This window comes from Aythya fuligula, chromosome 5, assembly GCF_009819795.1.
Source record: "Aythya fuligula isolate bAytFul2 chromosome 5, bAytFul2.pri, whole genome shotgun sequence".
Lineage (NCBI taxonomy): Eukaryota > Metazoa > Chordata > Aves > Anseriformes > Anatidae > Aythya > Aythya fuligula.
In genome coordinates this window covers 28,570,260-28,585,891 of record NC_045563.1, presented here as the reverse complement: position 1 = coordinate 28,585,891, position 15,632 = coordinate 28,570,260, and the positions used below count along the sequence as shown (strand labels likewise).

The window sequence follows — 15,632 nt, the reverse complement described above, 5'->3', positions numbered from 1 at the left end:
CACAATTTCTCTATCATCAGGGCAAATGATTTACTAATTGCTGAGGAAAAAATATGCTGTAACATGAATTTAGAAAGAAACTCTAGCCACACAGTGAATGTCATAAAGGGTATAAGGTGTAATGTGGCTCCAAAGCAAAACAAAACAACAAGCTTAAGAAATATTAATTTACAAAACAGTTTAGACTGAGTAGCAATTATACTGCTGGTGATCTACTGAATGTGGTAAAAAAAAAAAAAAAACAAAAAAACAAAAAAAAACATCCTTTCAGAGTTTCTCCATCATCACTAGGAATATGGTAATGTTGGAACTACTCTGTTAAAGGCTTTGAAGTGTTGAATAAAGCTGCAATACAACTTTCAGAGTAACATTGGCATTACTACTCGGATTATGCGATTCGAAATCTCAAAATTTTTAAAATGTTTTAAAATTGATCAGTACTGGAATAACATTTAAATGATGTATTCTTGTATTTTATTTACTTTTCTAATCACAATTCACATAATATTTCTAATCTATAGATCTTTAAAAATAATTGGAATGCCTTGCATATTCATTATATTTATTATATTAAAATATTTAACTGCTATCTTTACTTAATTTGCTACTTAACCAAAAGAAAGTAAAAAGAAACATTTAAGTTTTAAAAAATGACAATATTTTTCTCAAACTGAATGTCACATGATCATGTGTGTACAAAAGTAACGTCAAAAGATTTTTAAAAAATCTGGTTCTAATTGAAGTTACTGACTCAGTTTTTTATATTTTGCATGTTTATGCATCCCCTGAGCAACCTGGCCATTAATTTAAATATTAAATTTAAATTAAATTGACCAGAAGAGACTTAGAAGTTAATTTTAAATGTCAAAATAGAGTAAAATATAATAATAAAGAGAGTATTATATGCTTTTCCTCCTCTTTAGTAGGCCTTCAAAGACCCAGAGTCAGATCTTAACTATCTAACTGGAATTTTGCATTTATTCTAATTGGGTTGTGTTGTGCTTTGTAAACAAAACAGAAAAAAATCTGTTAAATAGAAATGTAAGTATGATCTTTTAACTCAGGAGGGCTTTTAAATGAAAGGTATTATGGATCAGATTTTTTTATTCTTTTGTTGAACTTTTGTGAAAGTTGAAATTTAACTTATTTCAATGGATATTTCAGAAATACTTGAAATGCTTTAAAAAATTGGAAGCAATACTTTGTGAGCATTTTATGCCTTAACAACCAGCAGATGACTAATGCTACTCACTGTTTCAAGGGAATTTAAGTCCTGCCTATTCTGGAGCTAAAGACATATTACCTGAACTATTTTTAACTTTTCTAACATGAGATCTACTTTTTATTGCATATTTTGGAGATGTATTCAGCAATGTTTGAAAAGATAGCAGAAGTTACAAGTAGAGATTTCATGATCAGTGGATTCTCTTTCCACAGTAATAGTACTTTTAAAAAGCTACTTCAGATCCAAAAAGGAAGGAAAAGAAAAAGAGGAGAATACAATAATGTATTTCCAGTCTGTATCTGAGATTATTGCAGCATTAGATGCATATGTGAGATGCTTTAATTTTGTTTTTATTGTAAGCAGTAAATGCCTACTGCCCAAGAAACTGAAGTTCCAGTCTTTGCAGAAAAAAATAATTATTCCATTTTAGCAGAGCCTACATTTTAACACACCAAAAGATAGGTGATATCAATGACAAATAATGATAATAAAATGCTGTTCTATGTTGCAAACAGCTGTATATAAATCAGCTTGACAGAAAATGAAATGAAAACCAGAGAATGAGCAAACATCGCATCCTCATGCCAAGCAGCTGGGGTTGAGAATTAGAGAGCACTTTTCATGTGCCCCATGGGTCAGCTCACCCCAGGCAGGCAAGCACCTTTTTCTCATGTATGAGAGGAGGCAGAAGAGCAGCAACAGTGGTGGTGGTGGTGTTTCCTCTTCCCCTCCCTCACGCCTGCAACCACCACTTCCCTTCCCAGCACTCTGCATGTCACATTTTTACTGCACTGGCTGGCTTGGAGCTGGCTGAGTTACAGTTTTACATCTTACAGCTGCAGGAGTAAAGTGGGAAGGAAATGGCTTATTTTCTTTGCATGTTGACCTCCATTCTCCTGCTTTGTAAACAGGTATAATTGTGTATATTAATTAAACAACATCATCAGTAATAACATGCATAGTTTTACATGTATTTGTTTCAGTGTCACCTAGATCAACACTTGATGAACATGCACAAACATGCAGTCTCCTCTGAGAAAGAAATATCAAACTGAAAAGTATTAATTGTACATAAATATTTACTTCCAAGTGTTCAAAGTGCTTCTGAACTAACCAATGCCTTGGCTAATGGACACATAATACAACACATTTAAATGCAAGAAAATCCCAGCAATCAGAACCAGAAGGAGTTACCCAGGAAAGAGAGGAAAAGTGTGCTGAAATTCCCAAGTTGAAGACATCTGGTAATTCGGCACTGTCTCTCTGTACCAGCTGTGTTTAACTTGCAGGATTCCAAAATGCCTCTGACACCCATCATGAGTACAGCCACAACCTAAACACTATGTGCACAAGTTCTCTTTTGGAGAAAGTCTGTTTGCAGTTAAATAACTTTAATCATTATTGAGAAGAAGCCTGAGAGCACAGGATTTTAAACAAGCCCATGGCAGTAGCCTCAAGGACTTCTCCCTGCCCTCACTGTTCTTCTTTCTCCCTCTCTTCACCTTCCTTTGTTTTTCTCCAGCCTCAGTGCTCCCTGTCCTGTGCTGTGTTGCTGCCTGCCACTTGCTGAAGCTCCCATCTTGTGCTGCTGGAGGGCAGCTCAGTGATGTGGGGTGCCTCAGGGGAGCATAGGGGCTGGCACTGGGGAGCAGGGGAGTTGCTGTGCAGTGTAGGAGCAGTGTGTATGGGGTGTGAAAAGGTACTGGAGATTTGGAAAGATAAAGGAATTGTGTAGAGAAATACAGTGCACGGAAGAAATGTTAATGCTCTGTGTGGGGCTGCTGGCAAAGGGAACTGTGCAGTGCAGGGCTGCTGCCTTGTTTGGAGAAGCTGTGGAGAAAACTGCTTGGGGAGCTATGCAGCAGGTGTCTATAAGATACTCACAAATGTCCTCTTCAGTCCCTCTGAGCCCAGGAAAAAAGTTCTTTATGTTTGACCTTAAAAGTACTGTATGTTCCACCTGTCCTAAGTCAGAACGGGATGGAAATACCAGGCAAAGCCTTTCTACCAAGATTTTTCAACTTTAAGATGAAAAAAAAAAAAAAAAGAGAAATTTCTATTGCATCTGAATGCCTTATAAAACATTTTTTTCAGTGTTGTTATTGTCAGAATGAAGCATATGCACCTGAGTGCACTGATGCATTTCTGATAGGAATTAGCTTTGCACTTGAGCATTTCATTGAAATGCTTTTTGTTTCATTCCTGTGGCAAAGGGAAACAATCTCTACTTCTGGTTATCAAGAGTACATAGACACACATTAATTTAAGAGAATAGTAGCTTTAAAATTCTTGTTTAAACAAGGTTCGTAAAAGAGGCCAACTAAATCTTTTATTCAGCTCAGAGAATAAAAAAAAAGTTAATTTGTGGAAACTGTATAGTAGAAACCATATAGCAAAACAATGCAGTATATTTGGAACAGTAAACATGGTCTCTATCATCTTATTGAAACTTCAGAACATTTTCTAGATGAGTTTACAAAGCAAGGAATGATCTAGTAGTTTTCATTACTAATGGCAGTTATGGGCTGGGAGAACCAAATGAGGTGCGTGGTATATTAGAGGCCAAGAAAAACACACAAAGAATTGTAGTTAAAATCTAGGTACTAATTCCTTAAGCCAAAATTTTTAACAAGAATGTGAGAGTTCATTTCATGATTTGTAGTAGTAATCATGCTATAAGAAAAATCCAGAAGGACATTGATGTTACTGAAATTTAAATCTTTATTCTTCATAGGCTTTTGCAAATTAACAACAGAAGATGTTGTAATTCGGGAAGAATTCCACAGCAGAAGCGCGGTACTGATGCCTTCTGGAGGAGCGTCTTTGTTTTTCTATTCCTTCATACCATGAAGCACCTGGCACCAAGCGGAAGACAGAACAGGCATGTTTCATCTAACGGTAGGAGAGAGAATGTAACGCTACCATGTCAGGTCATAATTTTAGATAGGTTATTGCTATGTCAACTGTATGCATGCTGTATGTATGATTCCATAAGTTATTTTCCTACGCGTAAATGTGGAACGGGGGAAGGTAAAACTCTATATTCAGTTAATATCTCTGAAGAATAATTCTGAAAAAGATACTGACATTAGTTTGCTCAGCTAGCCTTGAAATCACCAACCAAATAAACTGACACGGATGTCAACGTATTATTTCAAGGTGTATAAAAAGCACCTATTATCTCATTCACGGCCATAAGGACTTTGCAAATGTGACTTTCCTTTTCACTAAATTATCTGCTGGTTATCTGCTACCATGTTACTACCAAGCAGTATAGGCAAAAGGTTGTCATTGGTTCATAAGCTGGGTATATTTAAGAGAAGAGTTCAATTAATTCTTTAGATGAACACCTATACTTTTACAAATTCATAGCTATTACAATTTGAGAGTTTTGCAATCTGAAAGGCGTCTAAGCAACAGATAAAGTGTTATTCAAAGCCAAAGCAGAGATTACTTCCTTTTACATTTAAAAGAAGCGTGTTTTGAATAAAGTTTATCAGATTTACATATGATACTGTAAGTCATAGGAGAAACTTATCCCCCAACAAAACCAAAACAATACACCATCTATGTGATAAAACTGAGATGCCGAATTAGGCTGCAGATATTTAAGAAAAATTATTTTTAAGGATTTTAGAAAGTAATTAATTCAATATAGTTGGGTAAAATTATAAAACATAATTAGGCAAGCCTCAATGTCTCCCCATTTTCATAAATTCTTAATTACTAGTCCATCTCAGCAATTCAGCCAATGCTGAGCTGGAGATTAGACTTGCAAGGAATGTTAAGGATAACAAGAAGGGCTCATATTACTACATTAGTAATAAAAGGCTGAAATAAAAATATGGACTTCTTGCTGATGCTGGTGGTTTATTTAGTTACCATTGGACACAGATAATGTTGAGCACCAGGCTGGATAAAACCCTGAGCAACAGGGCTGGACCTCATAATTGGTCCAATTTTCAGCAGGTGGTTGGACAAGAGGCCTCAGGTCCCTTCCAAATTACATGACTCTATGATTCTAGGGAGTGAACTGGGAGATGCCAGAGAAGTTCCTGCATCAACTGGCCATATATAGGATTAAGAGCAAGAATTAATAAACCTGGGACATCTTTGCCTCAAGACTGCTGACATCAATGAACAGGGCAGTACAAAAGCAGGCAGCCACTTGTTAACAAAAGCTGATCTGAGGCAAGTGTGTAGAGGCTGTTGGCCTCCATTTATGGACTGTATCCATGCGTGCATTTACATATAAAGGAAGTGACACAACAGAAGTCCTCATTTCATCACAAAAATACTAATGTTTTAGTGAAAATTCATTCCAATTCTAGAAAAAAAAAATCATTCCTGTTCTAGAAAAGCCACAGATTCTCCAATAGAATGAGTTAAAAATCATGCTGGGAGCTAAAACAAAAAAACTTATTCTACTCCAGCAATAGGGTACGCAATTTATTATGAATGGAGACATTTTTCATATTTTGTTAATGAGAAAAAAAAAGACTTATCTTTATTGAAATAGATGTGATAGATAAGTTCTCATCCACTAATGCCTAGCATGCCTTGTTATGGCCAATTCAGGTTATAAACAATTGAATAATTACCTGCAGTTCTAAAATGTGAGTGGTGAGGTAGCAAATGTGCAAGAGTACTGCAGGAGGGGAAGAAACATTATTTTTAATAGAAGAGCTAAAAGAATAATATCAAAAACAGAACTTACATCCTAGAGATGTTGGGGAGATTGGAAAAAGCTTCACTTGGAATTGTTCTTAGATGAGTCTCCATAAACCTCCTATAGAAATAAAAGTTTGAGTTAATATCCCCTGTTAAGTACATTTCAACATTAAAAAGTCCTACACAACTCCACCTCTGCTCCAATATTTCTGTTTTTATCTTCTCTTTTCTCAGTGTTTCCACCTTCATATTATTCTTATTCCTGTTTCATGCATTGTGGTTTGCTTGGTGTGCTCTCTCAATCTAAATTAGGACCTTCTGCATCATCTTACCCAGGAATTTGGCATTCAGTGGTAATGATGGACCTTCCAAAAACCCAGAGCATTACTGGCAAATACATCTGTCCACTGAAGTAAACGACATACTAAGAGTATAAGCATTCTTTTAACCATTTTAGGCTCTTCAGAGATGACCCATCCCTGCTTCCAAGTAAGAAATTCAGGTACACCAGCTGAAATGCAATTAGAGCAATTGCATGCTACCTCCATAAAATTCTCTACGTGCTTTGTAGTAAATACACTGTTTTTCCATAAACATCTGATGTGGAGATGGCACAGTACATTGTTATTTTTTAACAAGCCCAGTTAAAGCTGCTCTTCAGGTGAGAATAGAAATACATATCATATCCATCTGCAGAATTTTCAGAAAACCAGACAATATTTAAGGGAGACATTTATCAACAGCCATGTTCTTAATGGAATGAATTCCTAGCAGACTGACTGCTCAAAACAAAACAAACAAACAACAAAAAAAGAGGAGGAAATGCTTTAGAAAATTAGAATATAATCTCTGTTATATTTAAAGTTACAATATGTCATGGCTGGATGAAGGCATTTTTGGTTTTCCAGTACATCTGGGAATACACTTACAAAATACATAGTAAATGAACAGTCTGAAGAGTAACCAAGAACAAATGATAAATGTTTCCCATAGCTGCTGTTTGAACGGTTCCATAGAGCATAAATGAACAAGCATTAATGTTTTCTGTTTTGTAACATGAAGTATCAGATTATAAAATTATATTTGATTTACACAGATAAAATATTATTTTAAGATTTATCACGTTTCTGGAACTTGTATGCAAGAAATAAAAATATCTGTAGAGATTTTTAAAACTTCCATCTTGAGTAAAAATACAAAGCAAGAAAACATACTCTTGTACCATCACAAGGGAAGGCTCTTAGGCATAAGGCTCTGCTTATTCTTAAGTATACATCCCTTACTCCATAGACATGTTACATGAATGAGTAGAAAGAACCTAAAGACAGGTTTATCTAATGGATTGATGTTTTTCCTGACTTCAGTGCACCCAGCTTCCACTGAGCCCACAACCAGAGGAACATTGGTTGGTCTATGGGTGTACTAGCCTATTCCCCTGCATCCAGAGCACCTTAACACCCATACCACTCCCTCCTCCATTTCATAATACTTCTTCCTCCTATTACCACAGTCCTGAACAAAATGTTTGTAAAGAACAACTATGGTCTGCTGATCTTGCTGTTGTAATCTAACATCTGTCTGTATTTCGAGCCCTTTTAGGAAGCTGAAAATGATGACTGAGAACTTTCTGGTTCCAAACAGATTTTAACAAATCTTCAAGTAGAACAGAGTGGAGGGATCTTAGCAGGCTGGAGAAATAGGCTGACAGAAACCTCATACATTTCAGCAAGGGTAGCACAAAATACTGCCCCTAGAGGAACAACCCCAGGCCCCAGTACAAACTCAAGGTAACCCAATTGAAAAGCAGCATTGCAGAAAAGTACCTGGGGGCCCTGATGGACACCAATTTGAGCATGAGCCAGCAGTGTGCCCTTCCCATAAACAGGGCTAACAGTACCCTGGGCTGCATTAGGAAGGAGATCTAAAGCTTCTCCCTAAGACTGTTAGAACCCAGAAGTCAGGGAAAACATAGCTTAAGCCACTTCCAGCTATCCAAACTCACTTTTAACCTGTCTCATATTCCTCTGGTCTTCTGTTCACCTACAAAATGCTGGCTCACGACATCATAGTTGCCTCCCACCAGCAGTCACACTTAACCTATAATTCCATGTTTCAGGAAAGCATGAATTTAAACACCGTTGTAAGTCTCCTCTTGACCTCCTGCTTTTATGTCAAACATTCATCCCTCTCCATCTTTGTCATGGAATGAACTGAGTCAGACCCATCATGGGCTAAGAATTCATGTTAATCTTTTATTGACATAGCTGAAATTTACATATCCCATCAGGAAAATGTGGAAATTCTGAATAATATATGAATCAATTGCTATAAAAGTTACTATACTATGAAATGGATCTGCATTTACAGCTTTCTAGATAAGGCTTCTAATATCTCAAGTACAGTACAATGAAGATCATTAGCTTTGAATATTGTATTTTGATTGAACAGCTCATCAATTTATTTTATAGGTTGAAAATGGTAGCATCATATTTCTTCCTATTTATTTGCTAACATTTAAAGATATAACAACATTCTGCAAATATGATGAGAAACCATAGGTGATACAGAATGTATCATAAAGGAAATAGAGACAGTGAAGTAAAAGGACAATGAAGTATGAAGAGAGAGAAATCTTAGGCAGAAGATCAAAAATTGCACATTTCTTGACAAGAACTTAGTTGTGAGATGAAACAGTATTAGAGAAGATCAACAAAAATAAAAGACTCCAAGTTCATGTAATACACCTACTAGATAAACAATACACTAGTAATAGCATATATAACATATAGAATCACAGAATCACAGAATTTCTAGGTTGGAAGAGACCTCAAGATCATCGAGTCCAACCTCTGACCTATCGCTAGCAGTCCCCACTAAACCATATCCCTAAGCTCTACATCTAAACGTCTTTTGAAGACTTCCAGGGATGGTGACTCCACCACTTCCCTGGGCAGCCTGTTCCAGTGCCTCACAACCCTTTCAGTGAAGAAGTTCTTCCTAACATCTAACCTAAAACTCCCCTGGCTCAACTTAAGCCCATTCCCCCTCGTCCTGTCACCAGGCACGTGGGAGAACAGACCAACCCCCACCTCGCTACAGCCTCCCTTGAGGTACCTATAAAGAGCGATAAGGTTGCCCCTGAGCCTCCTCTTCTCCAGGCTGAACAAGCCCAGCTCCCTCTGCCGCTCCTCGTAGGACTTGTTCTCCAGGCCCTTCACCAGCTTCGTCGCCCTTCTCTGCACCCGCTCAAGCACCTCGATGTCCTTCTTGTAGCGAGGGGCCCAAAACTGAACACAGTACTCGAGGTGCGGCCTCACCAGAGCCGAGTACAGGGGGACGATCACCTCCCTAGCCCTGCTGGCCACACTGTTCCTGATACAAGCCAGGATGCCGTTGGCCTTCTTGGCCACCTGAGCACACTTCTGGCTCATATTCAGCTGACTATCCACCATCACTCCCAGGTCCTTCTCTGGCTGGCAGCTCTCCAACCATTCCTCTCCCAGCCTGTAGCTCTGCTTGGGGTTATTGCGCCCCAGGTGCAGGACCCGGCACTTGGCCTTGTTGAACTTCATGCAGTTGACCTCAGCCCATCGGTGCAGCCTATCCAGATCCTCCTGCAGAGCTTTCCTACCCTCAAGCAGATCGACACACGCACCTAACTTGGTGTCATCTGCAAACTTACTGAGGGTGCACTCAATGCCCTTGTCCAGATCATCGATGAAGATATTAAAGAGGACCGGCCCCAGCACCGAGCCCTGGGGGACGCCACTAGTGACTGGCCTCCAACTGGACTTGGCTCCATTCACCATGACTCTTTGGGCCCAGCTATCCAGCCAGTTTCTAACCCAACGAAGCGTGCGCCAGTCCAAGCCAAGAGCAGGCAGATTCTTGAGGAGAATGCTGTGGGAGACGGTGTCAAAAGCCTTGCTGAAGTCAAGGTAGACCACATCCACAGCCTTTCCCTCATCCACCCAGCGCGTCACTTTGTCATAGAAGGAGATCAGGTTCGTCAAGCAGGACCTGCCTTTCATAAACCCATGCTGACTGGGCCTGATCACCTGCTTGCCCTGCAAGTGCTGCGTGATGACTCTCAGGAGGATCTGCTCCATGAGCTTCCCTGGCACTGAGGTCAAACTGACAAAATATTTGTGTATATAGTGACAAAGTATTTGGTGTATGCTAGCTGCCATTCTTCAACTACTTGCTGTGTAAACAGATTGGTGACTGAGTTCAGTCAATGCTTATGCAGACCATGAAATAGAGTCAATGCCTGGGGCTAGGGGCAAACTTTTAGGCCAGCCTTTTTGTACAACCATCTGCAAAGCCCCAGTTCTTGCTGAAGAACCTGTGGACTGATACACCAAAGCTAGTTATAAGTTGCCTTCTAAGAAACATAAAACTCAGCGGGAAAAAAAAACAACACAACAAAAGACAGCTCAGGGCTTCCAGACAGACAACCTGCCAGTTTCTGGCACCCACCTTAACGTACAGTTTGAGCATATGATAAATAATTGGGAATTCATAATTGGCTGTGATTCTTCCTGTCTTGCATGTATTAGAAATTGCTTTTTAACCTGAACGTTCCAATTTGCAAATTGGCAAGTGAGTCCAGTATCTAGACACCCACAGGGTCTTCATTAAAAAAGTTTTTTCCAAATGAAGGCAAAATACACGTTACTGGCAAACATATACATTTTACTGGCAAAATATACATTGCTTTTCCATGCGAGAAAAAAAAAAAAAAGTAACTATAAGTGCTCACATATTTAATAGCTCATTTAATTTCCTTCCTATATTAAGGCAAAGACAACACACACGAGAATGTTCAATCTTATTTAATGAAAAATTGCTCCTGAGTACTTCCATTTATTTCTACTTTTATTTTCTCATTCAGATTGAAAGCTTCAATAAATACTAAATCTGGAAAAAATCTTCAGACTGTATTTCATAAAGTCTTTCAAAAAAGAAGAACCCAAAGTCTGAGGTCATTTTCATTATAAACATGCCATCCAGATTTGCAAAGATGCAAAAGCATACAAACCACATTTTTAGTAAATGAGTTGTTTTAAAAATGGCAATAAGATGTTTGAATAAAACATTTTAAGTTTTTTAGTTTGCATTTCCTGGTTTCACAGGTCAGTCAGTTGAAGTTTTTAAATTTTCTTTCTGCTTTGATATTTACACCAAGTTTACCCTGCATGTTCCTTAAAGACTATGTCCTGAAAAAATCTCTCTACCTGACAACTGGTAAGCAAAAGAAAAATATTAGCGTTTTGTTTGTTTGTTTTTAAGTGTAAGATCATGTGGATAGACTATAAAATATTTTATATCTGCATAGGAACAACTCAGTTTCTGACTAACAGAAATACAGGTACAAGGACTGTGAAGTATTCAAAATGACACGTATCTGCTTCATTTTAATGACTTTACAATACTGATGCACAGAGCATTACCCACAAATCTGGTAGATAATAATGTCATATCTCTTTTAAGCACTGCATTCCTAGTACTACTATGCACAAATGTATTAGTTCTGCTTTGCTCTTCTATGACAGTTAATCTAGTGTCCTACCTGATAATGCACCAGGGAACTCTATTCTTGCTGTTGTTGGTGCCTATGTTCCCATCAGATATGAGCTACCTAAGAATAAATATTTTGTTGATTTCAGTATTAATTAGTCCCATAAGAGCAGGCAGCTTAAGGTAGGCATGAGACAATGAATCTGTCAACTAAGCAAGTGATGTTACTTGCAATGTAATTAATGTTAATTGTCTTCGGTCTATTTGGTTGCATCACATTCTTTTTTTTTTACACTGCACTTTTAAAAATATTTAAATAAGAACCATTAAAATATTCAATTTACAGATGGCTTTAAAAAAGCCACTAATAAAAATAAGAAATAATTTCACAGAAATATTCCATTAATAAATAAAGATTAAAAAATAGGTGTAAAGCTTTGCTATTATATGAAACTCTACTAACTATTCCGATTATAGTTCTTGATTATCCATTTAGGAGTCCTCTACTTTAATGTTAAGTAAAGCTATAGTTTCATTTCAGAAACCAGGAGTTCTTCACTTCCATTTGTGCATTTAAGTGAAAATTGCAGAACAGCTGATTTTTTTTTCACTGAACAGTAACTACAGTTACAGAAAGACTAGTAACAAGGAGTTACAACAAAACTCAAGTGATGATCTCAGTTCTCTTTTGAATGCATAAATGCACAAGAATAGAAACTGTCCCATGATTTACAAAAGTCAGTGTTTAGCATATAAGGAGGTTAAACTCAAAATGTTGATAGAAATGTATTTTGTTTCTCACAGGTGGTCATTTTCAAACATTGAGATTCGTGAATATCAGATACACCTAGCAAGCAGGACCAGAGGAAAAACATCAAGCCATTTTCCATTTGACAGGTACAGACAATCTGGGTGTAACTTTGTACTGCTGCAGCCTCTGCCTACTTGTGTTTGACTGTATCAATTTCATTAATCTCTTGTGTTAGAGAGAAAAAACAAAACAAAACAAAACCAGGGGAGAATGTATACAGCACTCTTAACACCTCTTCATCTGATAAGTAGCAAGTAGCACTAACAGCTTTATGTAACCAAAATATTGGCAGAGTGTGAAGGACTTAGAGACTTAGGTCTGATAGAATACAGGAAATCTAAACAGAAAACATTTCTACTGCTCTCCGCCTTATTTGGTGAATCACTTGAAAGCTTTACCTCTCATTGCTGATGAATCCTCCCTCAGCGCTGAAGTTCCCACAATAGCTTAAAGGCATATGTAAGATATCTATTGCCTTACACTAAAGCCATCTATAAAAAACAGTCCCCTTTTTTAGAAGATGTTTACAATAGTACTTAACCACCAGCTTCTCAAGAGTCTCTCTCTTTTTCTCTTTTTGGTTTGTTTGTTTCCAAAGCAGGAGACTGCTCATATAGGTCAGAAGAAGGGGATCCTTCCTATCTATTATCTGGTGATAGATAAGTAATAGATAATACCTGATAGATAGATAATACCTGATAGATAGATAGATATCACCTTGTGGTGATGACACAAGAGAGCATGCCTTCTTTGAATAACATGTACAATGACTTCTTGCCCTTATTCTCCAGTACCCTACACCAGGCAGACATCAGGATGAATAGTCACGTCCATCACCTGAATTTACAGACCAGAAAAAAAATACAGTACACTGTGGTAAATGTGGAACCTAGACGCTTAAGTGCAGAATAGGAGATGGGAAAAACTGCAAGAGGAGTCTGGTGCACATTAGCAAGTAGATCTAACTAAGGTAGTCAAAACATGGTCCTCTACAATATAATGGCAGAACTAGATGGAGAATTTGGGTGTTCACTTCTTAGCTGTCCTTCATAAGCCTCAGCATATGAATATGAACTAGCCAGGGACCTGGGTGATAGAAAAAATGAGACATTCCTTTCAGCCTTTTATGAGATGACAAAGTACCAGAAAAAATGGTAAAAATACCAGATTCTAAAGTGACTGGACATATTCATGGAAGAAAAATACATCTGGGTGTAGAGAATACAAAACCTTGGTTTCAGTAAGTGCATGAACCACAAATATATAGGCTGGGACAGTACTCTGCGACAGTGTCACTGAATGTTTGTATCATATACTCTTCATGGGGCATACTTTACTAGTCACAGCTGCAGGCAGAAGGTGGAGAGATGGAGATGGCCTGATCCTGCACAGCCAATCCTCTGTGCTTATGTGTGCAAGCCACTGGACGTGGGGAGCTCTTGCAAAGTTCAGTGCTGAAGAGCCCTCATCCCAGCACAGGCTTACTTAATCATCTGAAATGTACAGGTGGTAGGTGTTGAATATTTCAAAAGAGACACAAGATAATGATTACTTGTGAGAGTTTTCTTCTTTCTCCCCTTTTGGCTTTCCAGCACCCTGACAGAGGCAAAACTAAGCATGGTAAAGTAAGCCTTTTATTTGCTGTCTTCCTCCCCTCTTGTCATTTTATCCATACTTTCTTGTCAATGTCCGTACCATATAGAAATGTGACCTTCATATTCTACATGTTATTTTTCAGCAAAATCAAATAGAATTTCACTTAATAGATAATATCATGAGGATTTACTACATAGATAGGGCAAATTACAGTGATCAGATACTGGGCTTGGTCAGACAAACATACTGACCAGCCCCATTTTACACCTTAACTGTACACCCCTTTTTGTCTTCTCCTCCTTTGTTCCACCCAACCCCCATCCCTTGCACATTGCCTCATCTGTTTGCATGGTTCCACCAATTCCCACCCTCAATATGCAGGACCCCCGGGTTTGCACACTTATCTGTTATTAAGTCCAGGTTGGCCCCTCTTTGAAGTTTCTTGATAGCTCATTGATAGCCTGCAGTTTCTTGATAGCTCATCAATTAGTATGACTGCCCAGGCTGGTTTCTTGTCACTATTTTGTTGTTCTTGTCATTCCTGTCAGGTCTGCATCTCTGAATGTTTTGTTTATCACTTCCCTTTGCCTTAGCATCCCATTTGACAAGTCATTGATCAGATAACCTTAGGGATGCAGACACACTCTCTCCTTCCCCATACCCTTACAGGTAATTTGAACGATTCGTCTGCATGATATAACAACCCAGAATGAGTTTTTAGTATTTTAAAATTTTAAGTCTTTGAAAACCTCAAACCAAACAGAACTCTTGTTTTTCAAGCTCCTTTGTCTACTCAAGCATGAAAATTCGTAAAATACCACCCCATTAGAAAGTACATGTAAAATGGAAATATTTGACTAACTACAAATATTAAACTATTCACCTAAACAATTAATTCTGATATTTATTAGATTAATTCAGTGTTTGTACTGTATTAGGTTTCTCAAATCTGCCCTAGGAAGAAAACTGTACAAAATATGTAGCACCTAGTTTAAAGCATTATTTATTACATACACTAAATTTTACCCCAGAGTCTCCCACTTATAATTTACACTTGATCATTTCCATTCACAGCAGACTACTGAAGAACTCCACCTTATGTTCAAGACCTGGATATTATTTGTTCTCTAGGATGAGTAGAAGGCCTGATGGTTCTTTCTTCCCTTTCACTGTCTCCTGAGCTTTGAATCTACTCACTCCACCCCTATGGTTGCACTGTGCTGTCTCATGGACTACTCCTGCACTCAGGCTTTAAGAAATCTACCATAAGACCGGTAAGAAGGGAACTGACCCCATGGACAATGAGGTCAGCCAATGGTGATACAGCAGTAGAAACTTATTTTTGTCTTTTCAGTGTCCATGAAGATAATTACTTGTGATCATCTCAATAGCAAAGAATTTTTTTTTCACCACAATTTAAAAACTCTATCTTAGGAGAATATTTCAAGAGTCATTTAATAAGTGTTACAGTTCACTGAATCTTGAATTGCTGCTGCAGTCAGTTTTCATTACGTTGTTTTCTTTTGACTTTAAGTTTCCAACCCATTCCACTCAGAAGCACACAACAGCCTTCTTCTGAACTGAGAAACAGTTTATTGATATAACTGTAAAAGGAAAGAAAAAGCTTAAAGATTACCAAATGCTGTAACTATTAAGGAGCTGTTTACGAAGCATTTTTTAAAAGCTAAGAATAGTATATATATTTTCTACTGGTATCAGTTAAGAAAGCAACTTTTCACAAATCTAACTTGTGCAGATGTTTTATATATCTGCAAAATCAAGAAATGTTTGTTATTTTCCATAACAAGG

General features: G+C 37.7%; 1 protein-coding gene across 2 annotated transcripts in view; it reads right to left on the bottom strand.

Moving 5' to 3' along the window:
- Positions 1-15,632, bottom strand: part of TSHR (thyroid stimulating hormone receptor) — a 66,276-nt gene that overhangs the window by 38,655 nt on the left and 11,989 nt on the right. For both annotated transcript variants that reach the window (XM_032188805.1, XM_032188806.1), the window contains exon 2: positions 5,943-6,014. In XM_032188805.1, the coding sequence (XP_032044696.1) occupies positions 5,943-6,014 (72 nt within the window). The remainder of the gene's footprint in view (positions 1-5,942; positions 6,015-15,632) is intronic.